General features: G+C 51.7%; 1 protein-coding gene across 1 annotated transcript; it reads right to left on the minus strand.

Moving 5' to 3' along the window:
- Window positions 1-951: 951 nt before the first annotated feature.
- Window positions 952-18,146, minus strand: ambra1b (autophagy/beclin-1 regulator 1b). The gene is made up of 19 exons (XM_086302262.1): window positions 17,852-18,146; window positions 15,226-15,431; window positions 14,617-14,675; window positions 14,207-14,390; window positions 12,945-13,117; window positions 12,732-12,798; window positions 10,780-12,302; window positions 10,382-10,468; window positions 8,650-8,838; window positions 7,523-7,603; window positions 7,334-7,434; window positions 7,065-7,175; window positions 6,691-6,879; window positions 6,449-6,603; window positions 4,643-4,782; window positions 4,166-4,270; window positions 3,439-3,626; window positions 2,993-3,115; window positions 952-2,330 (listed from the first exon to the last, which is right to left on the minus strand). Exons 2-19 carry the CDS (start codon window positions 15,355-15,357, stop codon window positions 1,855-1,857), a joined length of 4,083 nt encoding a protein of 1,360 aa, XP_086158388.1. The 5' UTR covers window positions 15,358-15,431; window positions 17,852-18,146; the 3' UTR covers window positions 952-1,854.
- Window positions 18,147-18,170: the final 24 nt, after the last annotated feature.

Genomic DNA, 18,170 nt, shown 5'->3' on the forward strand with positions numbered 1-18,170 from the left:
GAGCTCGGTGACCCGACTCTTAAAGCTGACATTTAAAGTGTGGGTAAGTGCTCGAGGTGCTCCTCAGTCTCTATACGAACAACATGAGCTGCACCAAACAGCAACGTCCACACCAAGACCTGCAGTTCCTCTGACGTCCAGCAGGGGCCCCACACACTCCTAACATCTACAGCCTGACAGACAAACTGTTCTGGTCTCTATACATCACTTCCCCTTTGTAACACCTGTGGGGCAGGGCTCTATAACTCACCTGTCTTAATTGGAGAAGGGCTTGTATTATTAGGGGTGTGGCCTCTGGACCAATAACATGGCTGCTGTGAGGTCACTAACAGGCTGTCCAAGAACACTGAGTGAAATCTGAGGGTTTAGATTGGATGTTACCGAGCAACAGCAAGTTCCTGTAGTGGTAGACACACACACACACGCATATTTTGACTCTTCGGCTCATTAACCCCCCCCCCCCCAAAAAAAAACAAAAAAAACAAACAAAAAAAACCCCAAAAGGAAGAAAACAAAAGTCTTGGACTTTATTTTGGTCGTTTAACAGAAGACGACAGCTGTCAGGGAGACTCGTCTGCAGTTCTCCGTCCTTAATAAAAAAGTCATAATAATAATGATGATAATAAATCCACTCATCACCTGGTCAGTAACAGCAGGAAGTGACCGCGCAGGCTGAATGTCGACCAATCGGCGAGTTTGGATGAAAGCATTACAGACACGATTGATCTCCGGTGTCTGAGTCATAGCGTGAAGTTGGCGGTCGGCGCGCTCACGCTGCGGCGTCATTCCTGCACGGAGGACAAACGCCGCAGCTTCCTGGAACGTTTTGGTGTCGTTTCTACATTTAGAGCGTCGGTCAGTGCGGCGCCCACGTGACCTTTCACCCAGCTCGTAGGGACCGTAGCCCGAGAGAACCCCACGCCCCTGTGAAACCCCTAACCCCGCCCCCACCGGCTAAACATGTCGTGCAAACCCCACCTCGCAATCACCTTCACTGTGAACTGAGACCGCTCCAAGATGCAAACATCCAAACGTGATGAGGCGGACAGGAAACGACGCTCAGCTAACCCCCCCCCCCAAAGAAAAACAAAAAACAGACAAACTGTGGTTTGAGTGAGAACACACACACACACACACACACACACACACACACACACACCTCGGTTAGCACCAAACACACTGTAGTGCAGCTGGGTGGGGTTGGTGGGGTGGGGAGGGGTCAGAGCAGGTGAATCTCCGCCTCCTCGTTGCCCTAACAGGAAGTGATTCTCCTCGTTTCCAGCCTTAAACACAAACATGTGTTCGATGAGCTGCAGCATTATTTCGAGACATGCAGGAGCTTCCGTTTGTTTAGTCGAGCGTGTGCGTTCAGTCATCGGTGGTCGCTCGCCGCCGTGCAGAGTCCTGCCTCAGGCACACGCAGCAGTGACACGGTACAAAAACGTAGTGCTGAGTTCAAACACTTCAATCACTATTTCACATCTAAGGTAACGTCACATGGCACCAAACGCAGCACGTTGGAGTAAATGTGAAAGAAGCCACACCCCCACCCCTCCATCACCAGGCGCAGCGCGTCAGGAACCTCGACCTTCATCGTGCTGGGAGAGAATCAGGTGGGGAGGAGCTCCGTGCCTCCGTTCAAGTAGGAGCTCCTGTGAGGAATGATGACGGTCCAGCTTCGGTCTGGGTTCACGAGCGCCAACGCCACTCAACAGAAAGGCTAGGGGGAGGGGGGAGGAGAGGTCTTTGTGTCCCTTCGTTTCCAGGTGGGAGACCCTGTGTGGGGTCGAAGCAGCACCCATTTTGTGAGATAAGGCTTTGAGGAGCCCCCTTAACCGTCAGCCAATAGGAGGACTACCTGCTGTATGGGTCACCGGGGTAATTGTTGGGGCCGCCACCGCCAGGGAGGGGGCTGTGAGAGGAAGAGGAGGAGGGACCCGGCAAGGAGCTGTCGTCCGCCCGCCCGCCGTCGAACACGTCGTCCACGTCCACAGCCAGAGAGAGCGTGGGTGGCGGCGGAGCCCACACGGGACCGAGCTGTTCGCTGGCCTGCGGCGCTGGGCGCAGGTAGGACTGGGGCTGCGAGGCGACGAGGAGCGGACCGGAGGTGCAGGGGGCCGTGGCGACGGGCTCGGCAGCGGGCCTGGAGGCGCCCGTCTGCGAGCCGCGGTGGATGCGGTGGCTGACAATGATGTTGTTCCCAAAGCCGCCCATCGAGGCCATGGTGGTGCTCTGCTCCCGCTGGACCACCGCCGTCATGCCGCCTTCAGCGATCAGCCGGCGGATTCGTGCCAGAGCGTCCTCGCCAGACCCGAACTCCGAAGACTCTCCTGAAGCAAAGAGAGCAACAGAGACAGCGTGAAGATAAACACGTGATCGTCATCGTGTCTCCCCTCAGGTCATCTGTTTATAAATATTCATCTTTAAATACAAACAGTCACAACATTTCACCCAAAACACACACAGACACACACACACACACACACACACACACAGACACACACACACAGACACACACACACAGACACACACACACAGACACACACACACACACACACGCACAGACGCACACACACACACACGCACAGACGCACACGCACACACGCACAGACGCACACGCACACACGCACAGACGCACACGCGCACACAGACGCGCGCGCGCGCACACAGACGCGCGCGCCCGCACGCACACGCGGGCGCGCGCGTCTGTGTGCGCGTGTGTGCGCGCACACAGACGCGCGCGCCCGCACAGACACGCGGGCGCGCACGCACACACGCAGACACACACGCACACACAGACACACGCACAGACACACGCACAGACACACGCACAGACAGACACGCACAGACAGACACGCACAATGTTTGATATAAATATTTGTAACAAAACAAACGAGGTAAAAACTGAGGATCAACATGGAGGCAGAAATGAGATGATGACGCAGTAACAGGTTATTATGAGGTCGTGTTGAGAAGTCAGTGGGTGGAGTACCAGCAGCGGTGGAGGTGCCGGTCTCTGCTTCAGCTGGGACTTCCTCCTGAGCTTGGCTGCTCTGAGACGCCTCCACCTGAGCCTGAGCTGCTCCACTGGTGGACGGAGCTTCAGGAGGGACACCTGGGAAGAAACACACCTGATGAGACCACACACACACACACACACACACACTTACACTTAAAGTGGACGGGTATTAACATCTTCATGGGGACCAGAAAAGTTTACTATACTTGTGGGGACAAACAGGCCTCGTGGGTCCTCACGAGTTTGAAGCATTTTTGAGACTCAAAATGTGGTTTTAGTGTCAGGGTCACAACTAGGTTACGGTTAGGTTTGGGGTCAGGGATTCATTTTTAATGGTTAGGTGCTAGGGAAACCATTATGTCAATGAAGGTCCTCACTAAGATAGATGAACGGGGTTGTGTGTGTGTGTGTGTCAGTACTCTGAGCAGGCTGCGAGGCGCTCGGCTCCGACAGCTCCCTCTCTGTTTGAGTCTCAGCGTTTTGCAGCTGGATGATTGGCGTCTGGGTTCCTTGCGATGTCACTGAAGGGGTGGGGTGTCGGGGCTGCAGGCCAATGGCGTTCATCAGTCCCATGTCTCTGCCCGGCGTCCAGCCCGAGCGGTTCGGCCTGAAAATGAATCACAGGCCAATCAGAAACTCAAAGATCCAGACACGTAGCGATAAACTCTCACCAGCAGGGGGCAGCGATCGATGGAGAGGTGTGAGGAGACTGAGCTGTGTGCGTTTCTTTTTAGCCCCGCCTCCACGCTGTTCTTACCTGGTTCAGTTTCTGCCGAAGCTTTGAATCCATTTTCAAACAAATGTACAAAATGCAGCTTTAACCCTTCAAAGCCCAGCGTTTCGTATGTGTTTCTGTGAGCTTTCAGGCTTCTTCATCATCAGTGTGACTTCTTTACTCTCAAAATAAATGATATCAAAGTTTTTAATGACTAAATTGCAGAAATATGGTTATGTAACAAATTAGAATGCCTACATGCAGATTTGATATACTTTGTCTCAAGGTTCAAACACTCCACAACGTGAAGATTTCACGTTTCAGGTTTTAAAAGGGTCAAATAACCCGAGCGCCCGTCACCTGCGACGCCGACCACGCGTTACGAGCAGATAAAAAGCAGGCGCAAACATCGCCGCAGGCCCTGAACTCACCCCGGCCTGTCGGAGCCTCGGCTCCGGCTCGTTCCGCTGTTGTTGACGCTGAACAGTGGCTCGCTGCTCGACTCGCTGGGGCTCTCGCCGTCGCTTCGATAGAACCTACACACACACACACACACACACACACACAACCAAAGCTGGTCAGTTCACTTCCACTCAGGAAGCCTCACGGGGGGGGGGGGCTTCGTGGACTCACACAACTGCATTAAAACACACTAATCGGGCTCTTCCAGTTAATGGTCTTCCTGCTCGGTTTGAGGATAATCAGATCAGAAGACGCGAGGGAGCTCTGAGAGCAGGACAGCTGAACGCGTGCTCGGTTATTTAACGTCACGCTCAGTCTGCAGCTTCTCATTCGCACAGTCAGCTGCAGAAGCCTGAATCTGCACGCCGACCTCCATCCCCGACCAGCGTTTTTGAGTCTGAGATGTCTGACTTAGCGGGACTTTGTTTTCGTGCCTGCAGACTCACACAGGCCGGCAGATCACCAGGTCTCCCTTGTTGGTTCCGTAAGCCAGTCCCATCCCTGGATCCGGCAGCCAGCGAGCAGAGTTGATGCTGACGTGGCGCCTCTGGTCCGGAGCCATGGGGTAGACCACGTTGAACACCATCTGAAACACAGACACACTGCAGCTGAAGAAGCACATGCCACAGCAAAGCTGCGTAAAACCAGCTTTTCCCAAACGACGGGATGTGGAGCTCGTCCTGGATCTGAGCTCACCGCTCACTTTTGTTTTCTGGAACGTGGACTCTGCAGCGCGGGGAGCGTCCCATTCTCTGTGCTCAACTTTAGAGAATGTTCTCCTGAAAATAACAAAACACTGGCAGTGGGCGGTACTACTTGCTATTCAGGATTTTTTAAAAAGTTGACCTCTGACTAGGGCTGGGCGATATGGCCTAAAATCCATATCGCGATATAATTTTAAGCATGTGCGGTAACGATATATATCACGATATATTCTTTTCTTCTTTTGGCTGCAGAAATCTGTTAAAATGTTTTAGTACAACTGTGGTAAGCCGCACAGCTTGATGGATGGTCAGAGCATTACGGCTGCTGTAGTGAGGAGCTTCAGAGTAATCTGGGTCCAAAACTCCGTCAACTTCAGGTCCAAAAGTCAAACGAACACAGAGTTAAAAAACTCTAAATTCTTTCATCTTTAATTAAATCATCAGCGTTGCTGCTTTACCAGGTGTAACAATTAAGTTTAACATCCAGGCATCCATGAAAACAGAAGTTATTAAATTTAACGGAGTTAGAAGTTAGCAGGAAGTTAGCTCGCTAGCTTCCACCCAAACATTTCATACCATGTTCTGACTGAGATTTTTGAAACTAATTCAAACGTACAGCTCTGCTACCACTTCCAACATAAATGAAGACAGAAACTAAACAGCAGTGACGTTTGCAGGGTTACTGAAGTTGGGCTAGCTGGTACATAATGTTGTGCTAAGTGATTGCTAGCGACACAGCTATGTTAGCATAACATTAGCACAGTGAAGCTGGAGGATGAACGCCAACTTTTTTCCACTCGATAAAAGTTAACGTGAGGGATTCTGGTGGTCAGGGACAAATGTAATCGCATAGCAGGATGCTGTACACTGACTTCAGTCAGGAGAACAACTGAGATTATTCATCCACAATACGAGGTTAGTCATTAATATACTGCAACAACATGGGAACAGAGCAGCTGCGAGAGAATTCAGCATTAATGAATCAAAGGTACGGAAGTGGAGGAAGCGCAGTTTTTGGCTTTCCCCATATTTCAACAGTGCTTCATCTCTTTGCTGTGACTGTCGCCATCATTTGCACATGATAATGGTTGTAGCCGCTGCGGTGCTTTCGACCAAAACAGGCGCAGCTTGATGACATCATCAACATGCGCTATCGCGATAGAGCGGTATAGTCAAAATCTCTATCGTTGGACAAATTTATATCGTTTCTATCGCCCACTCCTACCTCTGACCTTTACTGAGATTCAAACTCGCCTATGGTACCAATTTCTAAATCCTTCTCAGGTTATCAGACTCACACCCCAGCAGCCTTTTACAGTGAAACATGAAATAAGACTTGGTGAGTTTTCATGTATGTGGAGGAAAAATTCCCTTAAAAAAAATAAAAATAAAATAAAAATCTGAATTTCACACAAACTCTTCAACTTGTCTGACATCCTCATCGTTTACATGCTGCCCGCTGATCTGACATCAGTTTTTCGATTTGTCCTCTGTAAAAACAAACCTGACCCGCAGCTTTCTATCAAATAAATCTGAGGCCCCTCTCACCCTGATGGACGTCTCTCCTCCGTGCGGCTGCTGCAGGCGGAAGACTTGCGCCACCATGTGGTCAGTGGTGGGATGCAGCAGGATCCTGCGGGAGGCCAGGCCCACCATCACGTAACAGCCCATCGGAGACAAGCTGACGGAGATGGCGTTTGGACCTGAGGGAGAAAACACCGCTGTCACCGTCACCATCCTACAAACCTGGACGTGTGACAGAGAGAGCCGCCGTCTCTGTGAGGACGTACCGAATCGCTTGGTGTACAGCATCTCTCCCAGGTTGTGGGGGGCGAGCGAGTAGATGGCCAGGATGCCCTCGTCTGGGAAACCGCGCTGGCTGCTGGGAATGAAAACCGCCAGCAGCTGCCCGTCCGCAGAGATGTCACAGCTGGCGTCGTTGTAGATTTTACAGTTTGGCACCAGAACGTTGACTGAGGCTGTGGGGGGGGCAGAGAGACGGAGTCTGTGAGGCGTTCAGACAAACAGACTCAGAGCGGCTTGTTTGTTAAACCCCGTCAGAGTGGGTGACCTTTAACCCCTCCAAACCGGGCTGAGCAGGAACTGAACAGAAAAAGTTGAACTAAAGCGGAGGACTCAAACCCTCGGCCTCGCGCTGTCGTACCATTGCTGATCTCAGGAAGGTCAAACTTGGTGAAGTCCCACCACTGCAGGCGGTACGTGGTGTTGGCGATGTTGCTGGCGACCGCAGACTGACCGTCCCCGATCGACGCCCCTGTGGAGGACAGGAAACGGCGTCACTGGGCATGCTCGGTAACCCACATCTCCATTTGAAGAAAAAAAAAAAAAAACAACAACTTTGTGGTCACCGTGTCCTGACGGAGGTCGGATATGAGCCGCCTTCTTTTTAAATAAAGGTGTGTGTGTGCATACCTGCGAGCACCCTGTTGACAGAGGAGTGTGTGGCGAGCCCGGGCTGCCCTCGCTCGTGGAAGATGCCGGCGTAGGGCAGGTACTCGGGCAGGAGGAATCGGCTGCAGGATGACAAACAGGAATGAGATGAGAACCAAAGCGGCGAGCGGGAGTTTACCAGGTTCAGCGGCGGGTTCGGAGCCAACTCACCGAGGGACGAAGCGGCCCAGCGAGGGCGCAGACATCCTGGCGTTTCGAGGCGTCCGGTGTCGCGTTCTGTCACTGTTGTCGCTGCAGAAACAAAGAGAAGGACTGAACAACCGCGACTCAACCAGCGTTCGGACGCATCAAAACTCGTTACTGCGGTGATGTCATTCATCGCTGTAATCACATGATCTGAACCCGCCAGCATCGCCAGTTTCCCGTCTTGGTTTTGATTAAACAAAAGTAAATTAAATTCAGCCTCTTCTGAAAACAACTGAATTTAGCTGTGGCCAATAAGAGGGCAGCTGAGACGCGCTGCACGCAAACATATCTACAGCGCGGTGAAAAGAGCCCCGCCCACCACGGGAGAAGCTGGGACGGAAACACGAGGACTCGAGTCAACAACATCAGGGCTGCACGCTGCGTTTCTACAGGACAGCTCAGAGCGGGGCACAAACGCCGTCTGTGGACCCGCCTACCTGACGGCACGTGACAATAATTTACGAGCTCACGTCTGATTTCAGCGATTTTAAACATCTGAGGAAAATTCCTGAACGGACTCCAGAACAGCGTTTTTTCCCGATTCATTTTCTAATCTTCGATGATGGACCGCCATTACACAGTTTTAACCACTCCTCCTAACGCACGCTCAATAATCCACCAGAGCCAAGGGCCAGGGCCCGTGGCCACGCCTTAATGATGATGTCACATCCTGGACAGGGAGGAACGCTGGTTTGAGTGAAAAGGGAAAGACCATCTCTGAATGGAGGAGGGGCCTAAGGGTACATCTGTCGCCATCTTACAAAGCTGTGATTGCAGCCATTCCCCAGCTCTCTGTGACCGGGACTGATGGTTATTGATCAGTGATCATAAACTGACCTCACAGCCTGTTGTTAGTTTCAGTCATTGTGCAAATAAGGTTGAAACCTGCAGTCACCTGGACCAGTGATGAAACGTCCCAGTGAACAGAATAAACTTCTGATTCGTTTTACTCGAAACGAGCCAACCTAACGAGCCAACCTAACGAGCCAACCTAACGAGCCAACCTAACGAGCGGCTGCGCTGACAGGATAAGACCGGCTCAGGTCACAGTGTGCTGTGTGAGCCATGAGAGGAAGGCGACTGAAACTTACTCGAGATCCTCAAAGTCCACGTCGCCACTGTCCATGGAGCTGGGCGGGTTGCTGGCCGGGCTGTCCGACGAGGAGGACGACATGGCCCGCAGCCGGTTCTGCTGGTAGCGGAGCGAGCGCTGGCGAATGCTGTCGCGCCTCGACAGATACTGGATCATCCTCTGAGCGTAGTAAGCTGCTGGAGAAAGCCTGCACAGCAGAGGGCAAAAACTCTTTATCAGCAAGCGTCTGCAGAAACCTCTCAAACTCTGACCTCGACAGAGGCAAACCCAGCGACCTCGGCTTTGTCCATCATTTACCCAGAAACACAAGCGTGTGCAGCAGCTCACATTTAACCCCCGCTGCAGCGTTCAGGTCTTATTGGTGGGCGTTCACTTTTTTTTGACACTGTAATTTTTATTGATAGTTTTGTCACAGTTTAAACATAGACATGTATTGCATTACAGGAGAAATAACCATGCAAGCACACAGTGAAAACAAACAGAACTAAAGCGAACAAAAGGTGTGGGTGCCAATTCTAATCAACTACCGCATGCATGCCTGCCTTTACTCCGCAGCATACATACTCCAGCTTATATACGTACTTTTATACGGGCATGCATCAATAGATATACAGAGTTATAGACCTTAGATGTTTTGTTCGTTCAGTAACTTTCCTTGGTGCCATATAATGTCCACTTCTCCCACTTAGCAACGAAAATATCTTCCTTTAATCTGAGAATGTAAGTCATTTTTTCCATTGCACAGATTTCTCCAACAATATTTAACCAGTCTTTTGATGAAGGCGGATCCAGTTTGTACCAGTTTCTTGTTATAGCTTTCTTTGCAGCTATCAATAGGATTTTTGTCAAATACAAGTCGTCGTACAGAACATACTCTCTAATATTCCCAAGATACACAGTTTTAAAATTGTGTGGTAATTGATAGCCCAAGATATTGCCTATTACAAGAGTCACGTTCTTCCAAAAATGATGCAGTTTCAGGCACTCCCAAAACACGTGCGTATGGTGTGCTTCCATGTTACCACATCTTCTCCAGCATGGCAACCTGTCTTGAGTCTGTTTACTTTTGATTTTTGGTGTAATAAAGAATCGAGTAAGGTGTTTCCACCCAAATTCTCTCCAGCATCTTGAGTTAGTGGTTGTGTTCTGGGTGTCACACATATCTAACCATTCCTCAGTTGAGATATCAGTTTTTATTTCCTGCTCCCATTTCTTTTTTATGTATTCAGTTGATGTTGCCGTGATCTCTCTTAGATTTTTATATAGTACAGAAATCTCCTTGAATTGGAGGCCCCTGTATGATTTAATTATACAATTCAGGATGCCATAAGACTTACGCGAACTTCGTACTTCCTTTGAAAAGTAGTCTCTGAGTTGCAGGTACCGGTAAAAATCGGTTTTCTGTAGACTATACCGATCTTTTAAATCTTGGAAACTCATCAAATGGCCATCTTTCATTACTGTACAAATCGCTGTTATTCCTTTTTGTTCCCACTTCCTGAATCCGGCGTTCACATTTTTAAGAACTAGTTTAATGAGCTCAACGTGTCAGCAGCTTTTTCTACGTTTAGATCTGTGTGATGTCACAGAGAGCAGACACCTCTAATGCGGTCCAGTGTGAGATAAAGGAGGATTATTCTGAACTGCGACTCATGCCAAGCTGGCCTGGGAGAGTTAAATCAAAGCCCATATTGAACCTAGACTCGAGGTACACGGCGGTGCTTCTGTACCTGGCTGGGTCGGGGTAGATGGGGTGGTCTCTGGAGCCGGACATGTCGTAGCGAGACAGTGACAGGAGAGAGGATTCCAGCAGCCGCCTGGGCGAGAAACAGAGGCACACAGAGCGCGCTCAGTGTTCGAGACACAGATGGTAGCTGATTATAAGCACTGCTTTCATGCTCAGCTGACTGTGTGATATCAAGCAGATAGACTCCAAAGTCACCCTCACAGTGCTGCCTTAAACCTGCATTCTTCCTAAAGCCCAGCAGGGGGCTGAGCTCAGCTCAGCTAACACTCTCCTGGTGAGTTCACGAGTAAAACAAGAGGCTCGTTTAGGAGCTACGGTCCGATGGAAGGACCAGAATCTGACCTCATAAAGCTGCGATGGTGAAAAGAAAAGGTGACGTACCTCCTGAGGGAGTCCTCGTCTGGCGGGTCGACGGGCATTTCTTGGCTTAAGGCCTCTGGTGGCTCCGCCGGCCGGCCTGACGCAGCCTGCCGGTACACCCTCTCCCACTGCGCTGTGTCCTGGTTGTACACCAGGCCCACCGTCTGCTCCCCGGGCTGGGTAGAGGACGGGGCAATGGGGAAGGCCACTCCTGTTCCTCCCACTGTTGCTGCTGGGGGAGGCGGCTGCTCGCTGGACTCAGGAGGCGCCCTCCTCTCCTGTGTTTGGACTTCTAGCATCCTTCTGGCCTCATCGGGCTGCCAGTGAGAGGAAGGAGAGGGAAAAGAAGCAGAGGAGGAAGAGGGAGGCTCCAGCATGGAGGTGGAGGCGGAGGAGGTCTTGCGCTCCCAGCGCTGGGAGTCGTGGTTGAAGGTGAGCAGGTTGTGGCAGGCCCGGCAGCGGTTCAGGTGACCACGGGAGGCGGGGGGAGGGACGTTGTTCTCCAGGCTGTGGGAGCTGGGGGGCGGGGGGAGGGGAGGCTGGTAGTGGATGATGGTGGGGGTGGAGGAGGATGAGGATGAGGAAGGCCCGGGCCGGTCCGGGTCCATGTTGTTGTTGAGCAGTTCCTGACTCTGCTCCTGGCCTCCGTCGGCCATGGCGCCGCCCAGCGCCGGCTCCATGTCGATGGGGCCGATCTCCAGGAAGTAGCGGCTCAGGTTGCACTGCAGCACGTTGCGGAAGGAGGCCGTGTTACCACGGGCACTGTCCCAGAACGGGTGATGCCCGCTGCTCGTGCTGGCGGTATCCCGGGCTCCGGGCTCTCCCTGCTGGGGGAAACCCCGCCCCTCGGTGGCGGAGGTGTAGACGGGGGAGTGAGAGGAGCCCTCCTGCTGGCGGAGCACAGACAGAAGGCTGATGGAGGAGGAGGCGGAGGTTCTGGGAGGCAGCATGCCAGGATTTATCCCCCCCTCCCTCACACTCAGCAGGTTGCGAGTCCAGTCGGGTGCCGGTCTGGGCGTGGAGTGTGGCTCGTGGCCGCCCGGAGGGGCGGGGTTAAGAGAAGCGCCGGCGCTGTAGTAGACAGAGGTAAAGGCGGAGGTTCGCTCCGAGGGCTGTCTGGGCTCAGTACGAGCTGAGGAGAAGGTGGAGGCCGGGGGAGGCTGGAGTGAGTCCGATGATGCCCGTGGATCGGGCGGAGGCACAGAGGCTCCGTCTGGCTGGGGCGCCGTTCGACTGATGGAGCAGCGACTGCACATGCACACCATGCCCAGGTGCTGGGTGCAGCCGGGCAGGGGCGGACCGCGCTCCGAGCTGGGGTACTGGGCCAAAGGGATGCTGGGAGACTCGGCCATGTTACTTCCATTTTCCCCGAGAGGCCGCGGCTGCTCGCCTCCGGCCTGAGCCCCAGGGGAGCGGGACGATAGGATGTGGAGGAAGTTGTGGAGGATGGGCGTGCGGCGAACAGGCTGGGAAGGCAGGAAGGAGCGCTGACGGAAGTGAGGCATCTCAACGCTGTCCATGGGAACCTCCGAGTCCTCCTCGCCCTAAAGGAGGCAAAGAAGAAGAAAACACCTGATCACTGAAGGCAGGTTAAACGGCAGAGACAGGACGACCTCTTCTACTTGTCACCCAAAACCTGCCATGGTGATGTCATCCTCAGCAAACGCATCTGCAGTCACCTCCCAGAAAAATCAACCAATCGTAACACAGACACAGGAAAACTGTAACGACCAAACCGAGGATCCACACAGGAGCGAGGGGGCAGGTCCACCTGACTCGGTGCTAGCTGTGCCTCAGACCTCTCAGTGCTCGGCACGCCCTCAGCTCCATGACATAATACAGCGTGATGTTCTTTTTTGCATTACTCGCTCTCTTGGTGAGGTGTGCAGCTGAGGTTGTAGGTGAACCATGGCGGTCATCCTCTGAAACATGACGCTACCTCGCTAAGAAATGGCTTCAGATCATCTTCGTACCTGCTGATTGGATGGATTCACGATCGCCGTGAGCAGGTTGTGACCGAGAGGGTCGAAGCGTACCAACCTGACAGACACAGAGAAGAAGTCGATGAAAACACCTGGCTCCAGCGATATGTTAATAAAAACGTAACAGCAGCACGCTCCGTTATTACTGTCACGTCATGCACACGCTCAGACTCGACCTCTGACCAGCGGCCGTGTTTAACCCACCGCACTCTCTCCGTGTCGCTGCCCGTTTTCACCACGGCGAAGGGCTCGGGGCGGCTCCAGTCCCAGAAGTGGAGCTCATTGTTGGTGGCGATCAGGAGCAGCTGAGCAGTTGGGTGGAAGGCCAGGGAGGCGATGGCGACGTTGCTCTCGGTAAACCAGCTCTCACTCCCGCCCTGCAGAACACAGTTACTCAGTTACGTCTGATGTAGAGCAGCGCGATACGACCAAAAATATTTATCACCATATACATTTGAAAATCTGCGATAACGATATAACTGACACGAGACAAAATACTTTACAACTCCACAACTTTATTAGTGCAAAAAACCCAAATCAATGTATTTTCACTTAAACAAGCAGCTGTTTTATGTGCATTAAAGTTATATAAACACGTAACAGTGCAAATGCAAATTCCTCGCTGACAGTTTAACCAAAAGGCATTTCAGTGGAAACTGGCCGACACATCCTCAGCATAACCATGTATAACATCCACAAACCTTAAAAAGAGGTTAAACACACACAATACGGTAACATTATGTTGAAGCACAGCACGTATCACTCCGCGAGGCTCCGCCTACGATAGCCGTAATGCTCCGACAATGCATCAAGAGGTGCGGCTTCGTAGCTCAGCAAAGTCGTACTGAAACATTTGACAGATTTTCGAGCGCCGTGCACATAAAATCGTTTCGAGGTCAGTAAACACAACCAGAGTTCATACATAAGGCACACGGGATTATAAGGGGCTCTGTCGACTTTCAGAAAAATCAAAGGGTTGATTTTAAGTGCGCCGTATTTTCCAAACAACACGGTAATAACGACGGCCCGCTAGCATGCGCTACCAAAAATAGTGCTTTGTTTTGTATCTGAGGGACAAAAGCTGAACCAGTTCCACACCAGTGAAGCTGCAGCATTTTTACAAACCAGTTCAGGTTCATTGTTTCATTCAACGATTTGCTTTCACTCTCCTCATTCTGTGTCGCCTCCATGTGCGTATGTAAACAAAGGCGCTGCACATGCGCGTTTTACCCATATTCTATCGCCATATTTCATTTTCCTAACGTTGCCCAACATTACACCGGTAGTACCGTGACATGATACGGCCCAGCCCTAGTCTGATGTCCCGCTGCGTGAGCGAGGACACTCCAGAGTGCAGCTCGACAGAAACACCGACTCCATGTGCTCATCAACAGGCTGACATGAAAGCATTTAGCACCCTGCCCGACTGCTGCACTGCTGTACAATGTTGGGGGGGGGGTACTCACATGCAGGTCCCAGATCCGGACTTCGCCATCAAGGCACCCAGAGGCCACCAGGCCAGGAATTGTGGGGTGAAAGGTCACACACCAGGGGGTTCTACGGTGGCCCACTAAGGAATGTAGGCACTTTCCAGTCTTCACCTCTGTTATGTAAATGTTGTGGTTGACGTGGGTCGAAGCCATGAGGGTCCTGCAGACACAACGTTTCCTCTGAAAGGCCCAGCTGAGACTCTTTACTCCAGTAAAGAGTCTCAGCTCCACCTACTCCACCTCAAACTCAACTATATACACTTTAGCTCATTTGTGTCTTTTTGGTAAAGTATCCTGATTAAACACCACTACATCGATAATACTCTGGTAAAAAGATCCAGTACTGATGGAGTCTCCGCCTCCACCTGTGCTCTGACTTCACTCACCTGTCAGGGCTGAAGGCCAGCAGGAAAGTTGAGCGAGGGCTGTCCGGCAGCTCCACCTTCTGTTGGAGACACAAACATTCACAGTCAGTGGGAAGCGCTCACAAGCACACACTCAAACACATCAGCAACGCCGCCTGCTACGAACAATCCGACCGCTCCCCACCAACGCCCTCCTGAGCCCTGCGGGCTGGAACTGGACGATTTTGTTTTCAGTTCCTCCCCACAACGCTCTGACCCCCACAGCTCTCACTTCTCTAATGTGCAGCAGAAGCGCCTCAGACGGGCATATTTGTCCCACTGTGGCCAAAGCTGGTAGGCAGGCGTATCCTGGTGTTAAACGGCCTCCATCACATACATCCCAGCAGCTGCTGGGAAAACTCAAGGAAAAACAAAGTTGATAAAAACTGATTCGGACCCATTTTTAACGATGATTCTTATCTGAAAAGCACTGATGAGTGCGTCACCGCACAAACAGGAGGAAGGCACAGAGCCATCAGAAAGCCTGAGCAATAAAAGCTAAATTATTAGCATGTCATTTGGGAGTAGGCTGTAGGGGGCGCCGTCTGAAAACGGTTTGGTTCTTAGAGGAAAGAAGAAGCTGAAACTTGCCTGACTCTGCCATTTCATCCAGCGGACTTTCTCCTCCACCAGGAGCTGCAGGAGGCGCTGCGAGCCAAAGATCTGCGAGCCGCGCTCCCGGCTGGACAGGATCCGGACAGAGTTCCTCTGACGAGACGCCATGATGCTACCGGTGTCCTCGGCTGATTGGCTGCTCACTCCCGCTGCTGCCAATCCGACGCCATGCAGAGTCTGGGCTGAGAAAAACAACCTGAAATAAATCGAGCTGAAAGAAACGGTTACTATGACGCTGCGGCGCGAAGTTGAGGCCAGGAGAGCGAGGGGGCGGGCTTTGGGCAGGAATGTCTGAACCATGAATTTCTGATTTTGTGTCAGAATGAAAATAATCATCAGCTGCTGTGTTAGTGTGAAGTCAGCTGGACTCTTTCATCAGTGATGGTTTCATTTCCACACTTTTTCCATCAAATTCACCAAAATTATGAAAACAAGTTTTTAATAATTTGGCCTTAAAGGTTTATTTACTCAAAAACAGGAGTGAGCCAGTCACACACAAACCCAGATTTATCAGCTGACTGATCTCAATCCATCACTCGGCGTATTAAAACTATATTAAACTGATAAGAAGAGCAGCGATGATGGCTGAAGGTCGCACCATTAAATGGCCTTCATCAGCCGAGCTTCAGTAAAGATCAGTTTACCGTCAGAACACATCAGAATCGTCTCTCAGCAGCTGGGAAGGTTTCACTGGTTTCACTGGTCGCCTGCAGCTGGAACAGATGCTGCAAACACATTTACTGACGACGCTGAAGCTGAGCTTCCATTTAAAACTTAGACCCAAATGGCGCGTGCAGCTGCAGGACGAGGGAGCGCCGTCAGCGTCACCAACCGGTGGAGATCATTTAAATCTAACCATGTGTGATTTTCAGCACAGTAAGAAAACACTCGGATTTCATGGCGTCACACGCTCCACGGCGCCACCTACAAAATTAGACCCCACTACTGAAAAGAGGAACGTGCCGAGCCCGGACAGGAAGCTGGAGACATCCTGCAGAGACTTTTGCTGCTTCCTCACCCCCACCTTTGAACCTTTCCTTTCACTGTTGCTGCCATCCTTCTGTCACACATCTCCACCCACACTCTCTTTGGATGGTCGACCAAACTTAAACCCTCATTACCTCGGCTCCTTCCACCACCTTCAGAGCATACCTCCACCTGCTCCTCCTGTCACCACTGCAAACAGGAAGAAGCTCAGAGCAGATCCCTGACGTAATCCCACCCCCACCTTCAACACATCTGTCTCTCTGAGCGCACACCTCACCACTGCCTCTGTCCTCACACATGCCCCGCCCTCAGATGCGTCCTCGTGCAGCACCACAGTGACCTTCTCTAAACTTTCCATCAACACTCAAAGCAAACATCACGTCTGTAGAGCATGAAGCCACACTGCTGCTCACGGATCATCAGCTCTCTTCTTGCCCAGCTTCAACATCTCTTCCTCACATCTTCATCCCTCTGCAGTTACTACAGCTCAGCCTGTTCTTCAGGACCAGCACACGTTAAACAGCCTGCCCTCTCTCCTGGATATCTCCACACCTGCACAGGTATGTCATTAGGACCAACCACCTTTCCCCTCCTCCTCACTAGTCCTCTGCACTTCCTGGTTCACTAACTAGCTTTCATCCATTCCAAGTACCACTTCCATCGTTGCGGTACAGTCTTTTCAGTCATTAGTAGTCTGCATCTCTGTCCGTAATTACTCCAACCTGCTGCGCATCCTTTCCATCTCCATCCTCTGTGCCCAGCCAATCAATACCAGTCCGTCTCTCCATCCTCAGTGTCTAGCCTCTCATACAGCTCACTGTAAGTCTTTCCTGGCCTCCCAGTACCCCTGTCTTTTTTCATCCCACTTTTTATGTACCAGCCACTTGATCTAAATATTATCCTGTTACCACAGATACAGTAATTATCACAGTATTTGTACTCTGAGACACACAACACTTCACAGTTTCAGTTCTGAGGGAGTCTGTCTCTGTGTGTCACTGTGCTCCTCTCATGAAGAGTTATGTGCAGACTGATACCAGCTGTGCTCAGTCTCTACAAACATCTGCTTTGGAACAAACAGCTGTTTTTGTTTTTTACATGAGCTTAGTCAGGCTGTTTGTTTCGTCTGTACAGGGTCTGAGACCCACAGACCCGGTGATTTAACGTCATCACTTTGCAATTTGCCAGGTGAGGCTGTTCTGGTTCCTCAGGTGACCCTAACCCAGAGCTGAGGCGCGTGAACCTGAAATAAAGAGGTTCGGAGGCAGAAACGTCATCACCGTGAACACACCTGTCACAGTCCGAGTCAAATGATAAAAATACAGAAATGTTTCAGCTTCACACAGCTGACTGTGAGCCTGAGGGCCTCCAGCCGGCACAAAGCCTCACACCCCCGCTCTGCTCACGGAACCAGAGCCGCGGTGAAGCGAGCAGAACCCAAGAGTGGACCTCAGCTGATCGGAACCGTCCGAGGAGCCCCTCAGCGCCTACATGTAGCTCCCAGGCAGCGTCGTGCCGAACCGAGCCCACAGATCCAACACTTTCACCCGCCCGGAGTCCATCCAGAGAGCAAACAGGGCGTGAATGAGAGGCTGCTGCTGTGAGCCGGGCCTACCTTCTTTTATGGATCCATTGCGGCGCTAAGAGCTACTGAACAGCTAGCTCGGCCAAAACGGAGACCGTGACCAACGAGCGCCGGTACGCTAAGATCCTCCGCTTTATCCCGATCTTCTACCGAGCACCGACCGCTGGCCTCAAGGGGCAGCGCTCGTATTACAAGACGGGGGCGAACAGAGAAGCTTTTCTAAGGCATTGGTCCGATTTTAAAGAGGCTGCCCGACGTCAAACTGCTACTGCGTAACCTGCTAGCTGTTCGCTAGCCACATACTCAGACCTACCAACAGAGCCCAGACACAAAATCGTCGATCACGAAA

This window comes from Aulonocara sp. 'chitande type north' Nkhata Bay, linkage group LG7 (genome assembly GCF_057382095.1).
Source record: "Aulonocara sp. 'chitande type north' Nkhata Bay isolate Kocher_YH1m ecotype deep benthic linkage group LG7, A_spYH_male_GT1.1, whole genome shotgun sequence".
Classification (NCBI taxonomy): domain Eukaryota; kingdom Metazoa; phylum Chordata; class Actinopteri; order Cichliformes; family Cichlidae; genus Aulonocara; species Aulonocara sp. 'chitande type north' Nkhata Bay.

Coding starts and splice junctions, on each gene's coding strand:
- ambra1b (XM_086302262.1), bottom strand. CDS start 15,357: ATGGCGTCTCGTCAGAGGAACTCTGTCCGGATCCTGTCCAGCCGGGAG. Junction 13,118..14,206: donor TCCGGATCTGGGACCTGCAT/GTGAGTACCCCC, acceptor TGTGTTCTGCAG/GGCGGGAGTGAGAGCTGGTT. Junction 2,331..2,992: donor CGGCACCTCCACCGCTGCTG/GTACTCCACCCA, acceptor TCTTTGCTTCAG/GAGAGTCTTCGGAGTTCGGG.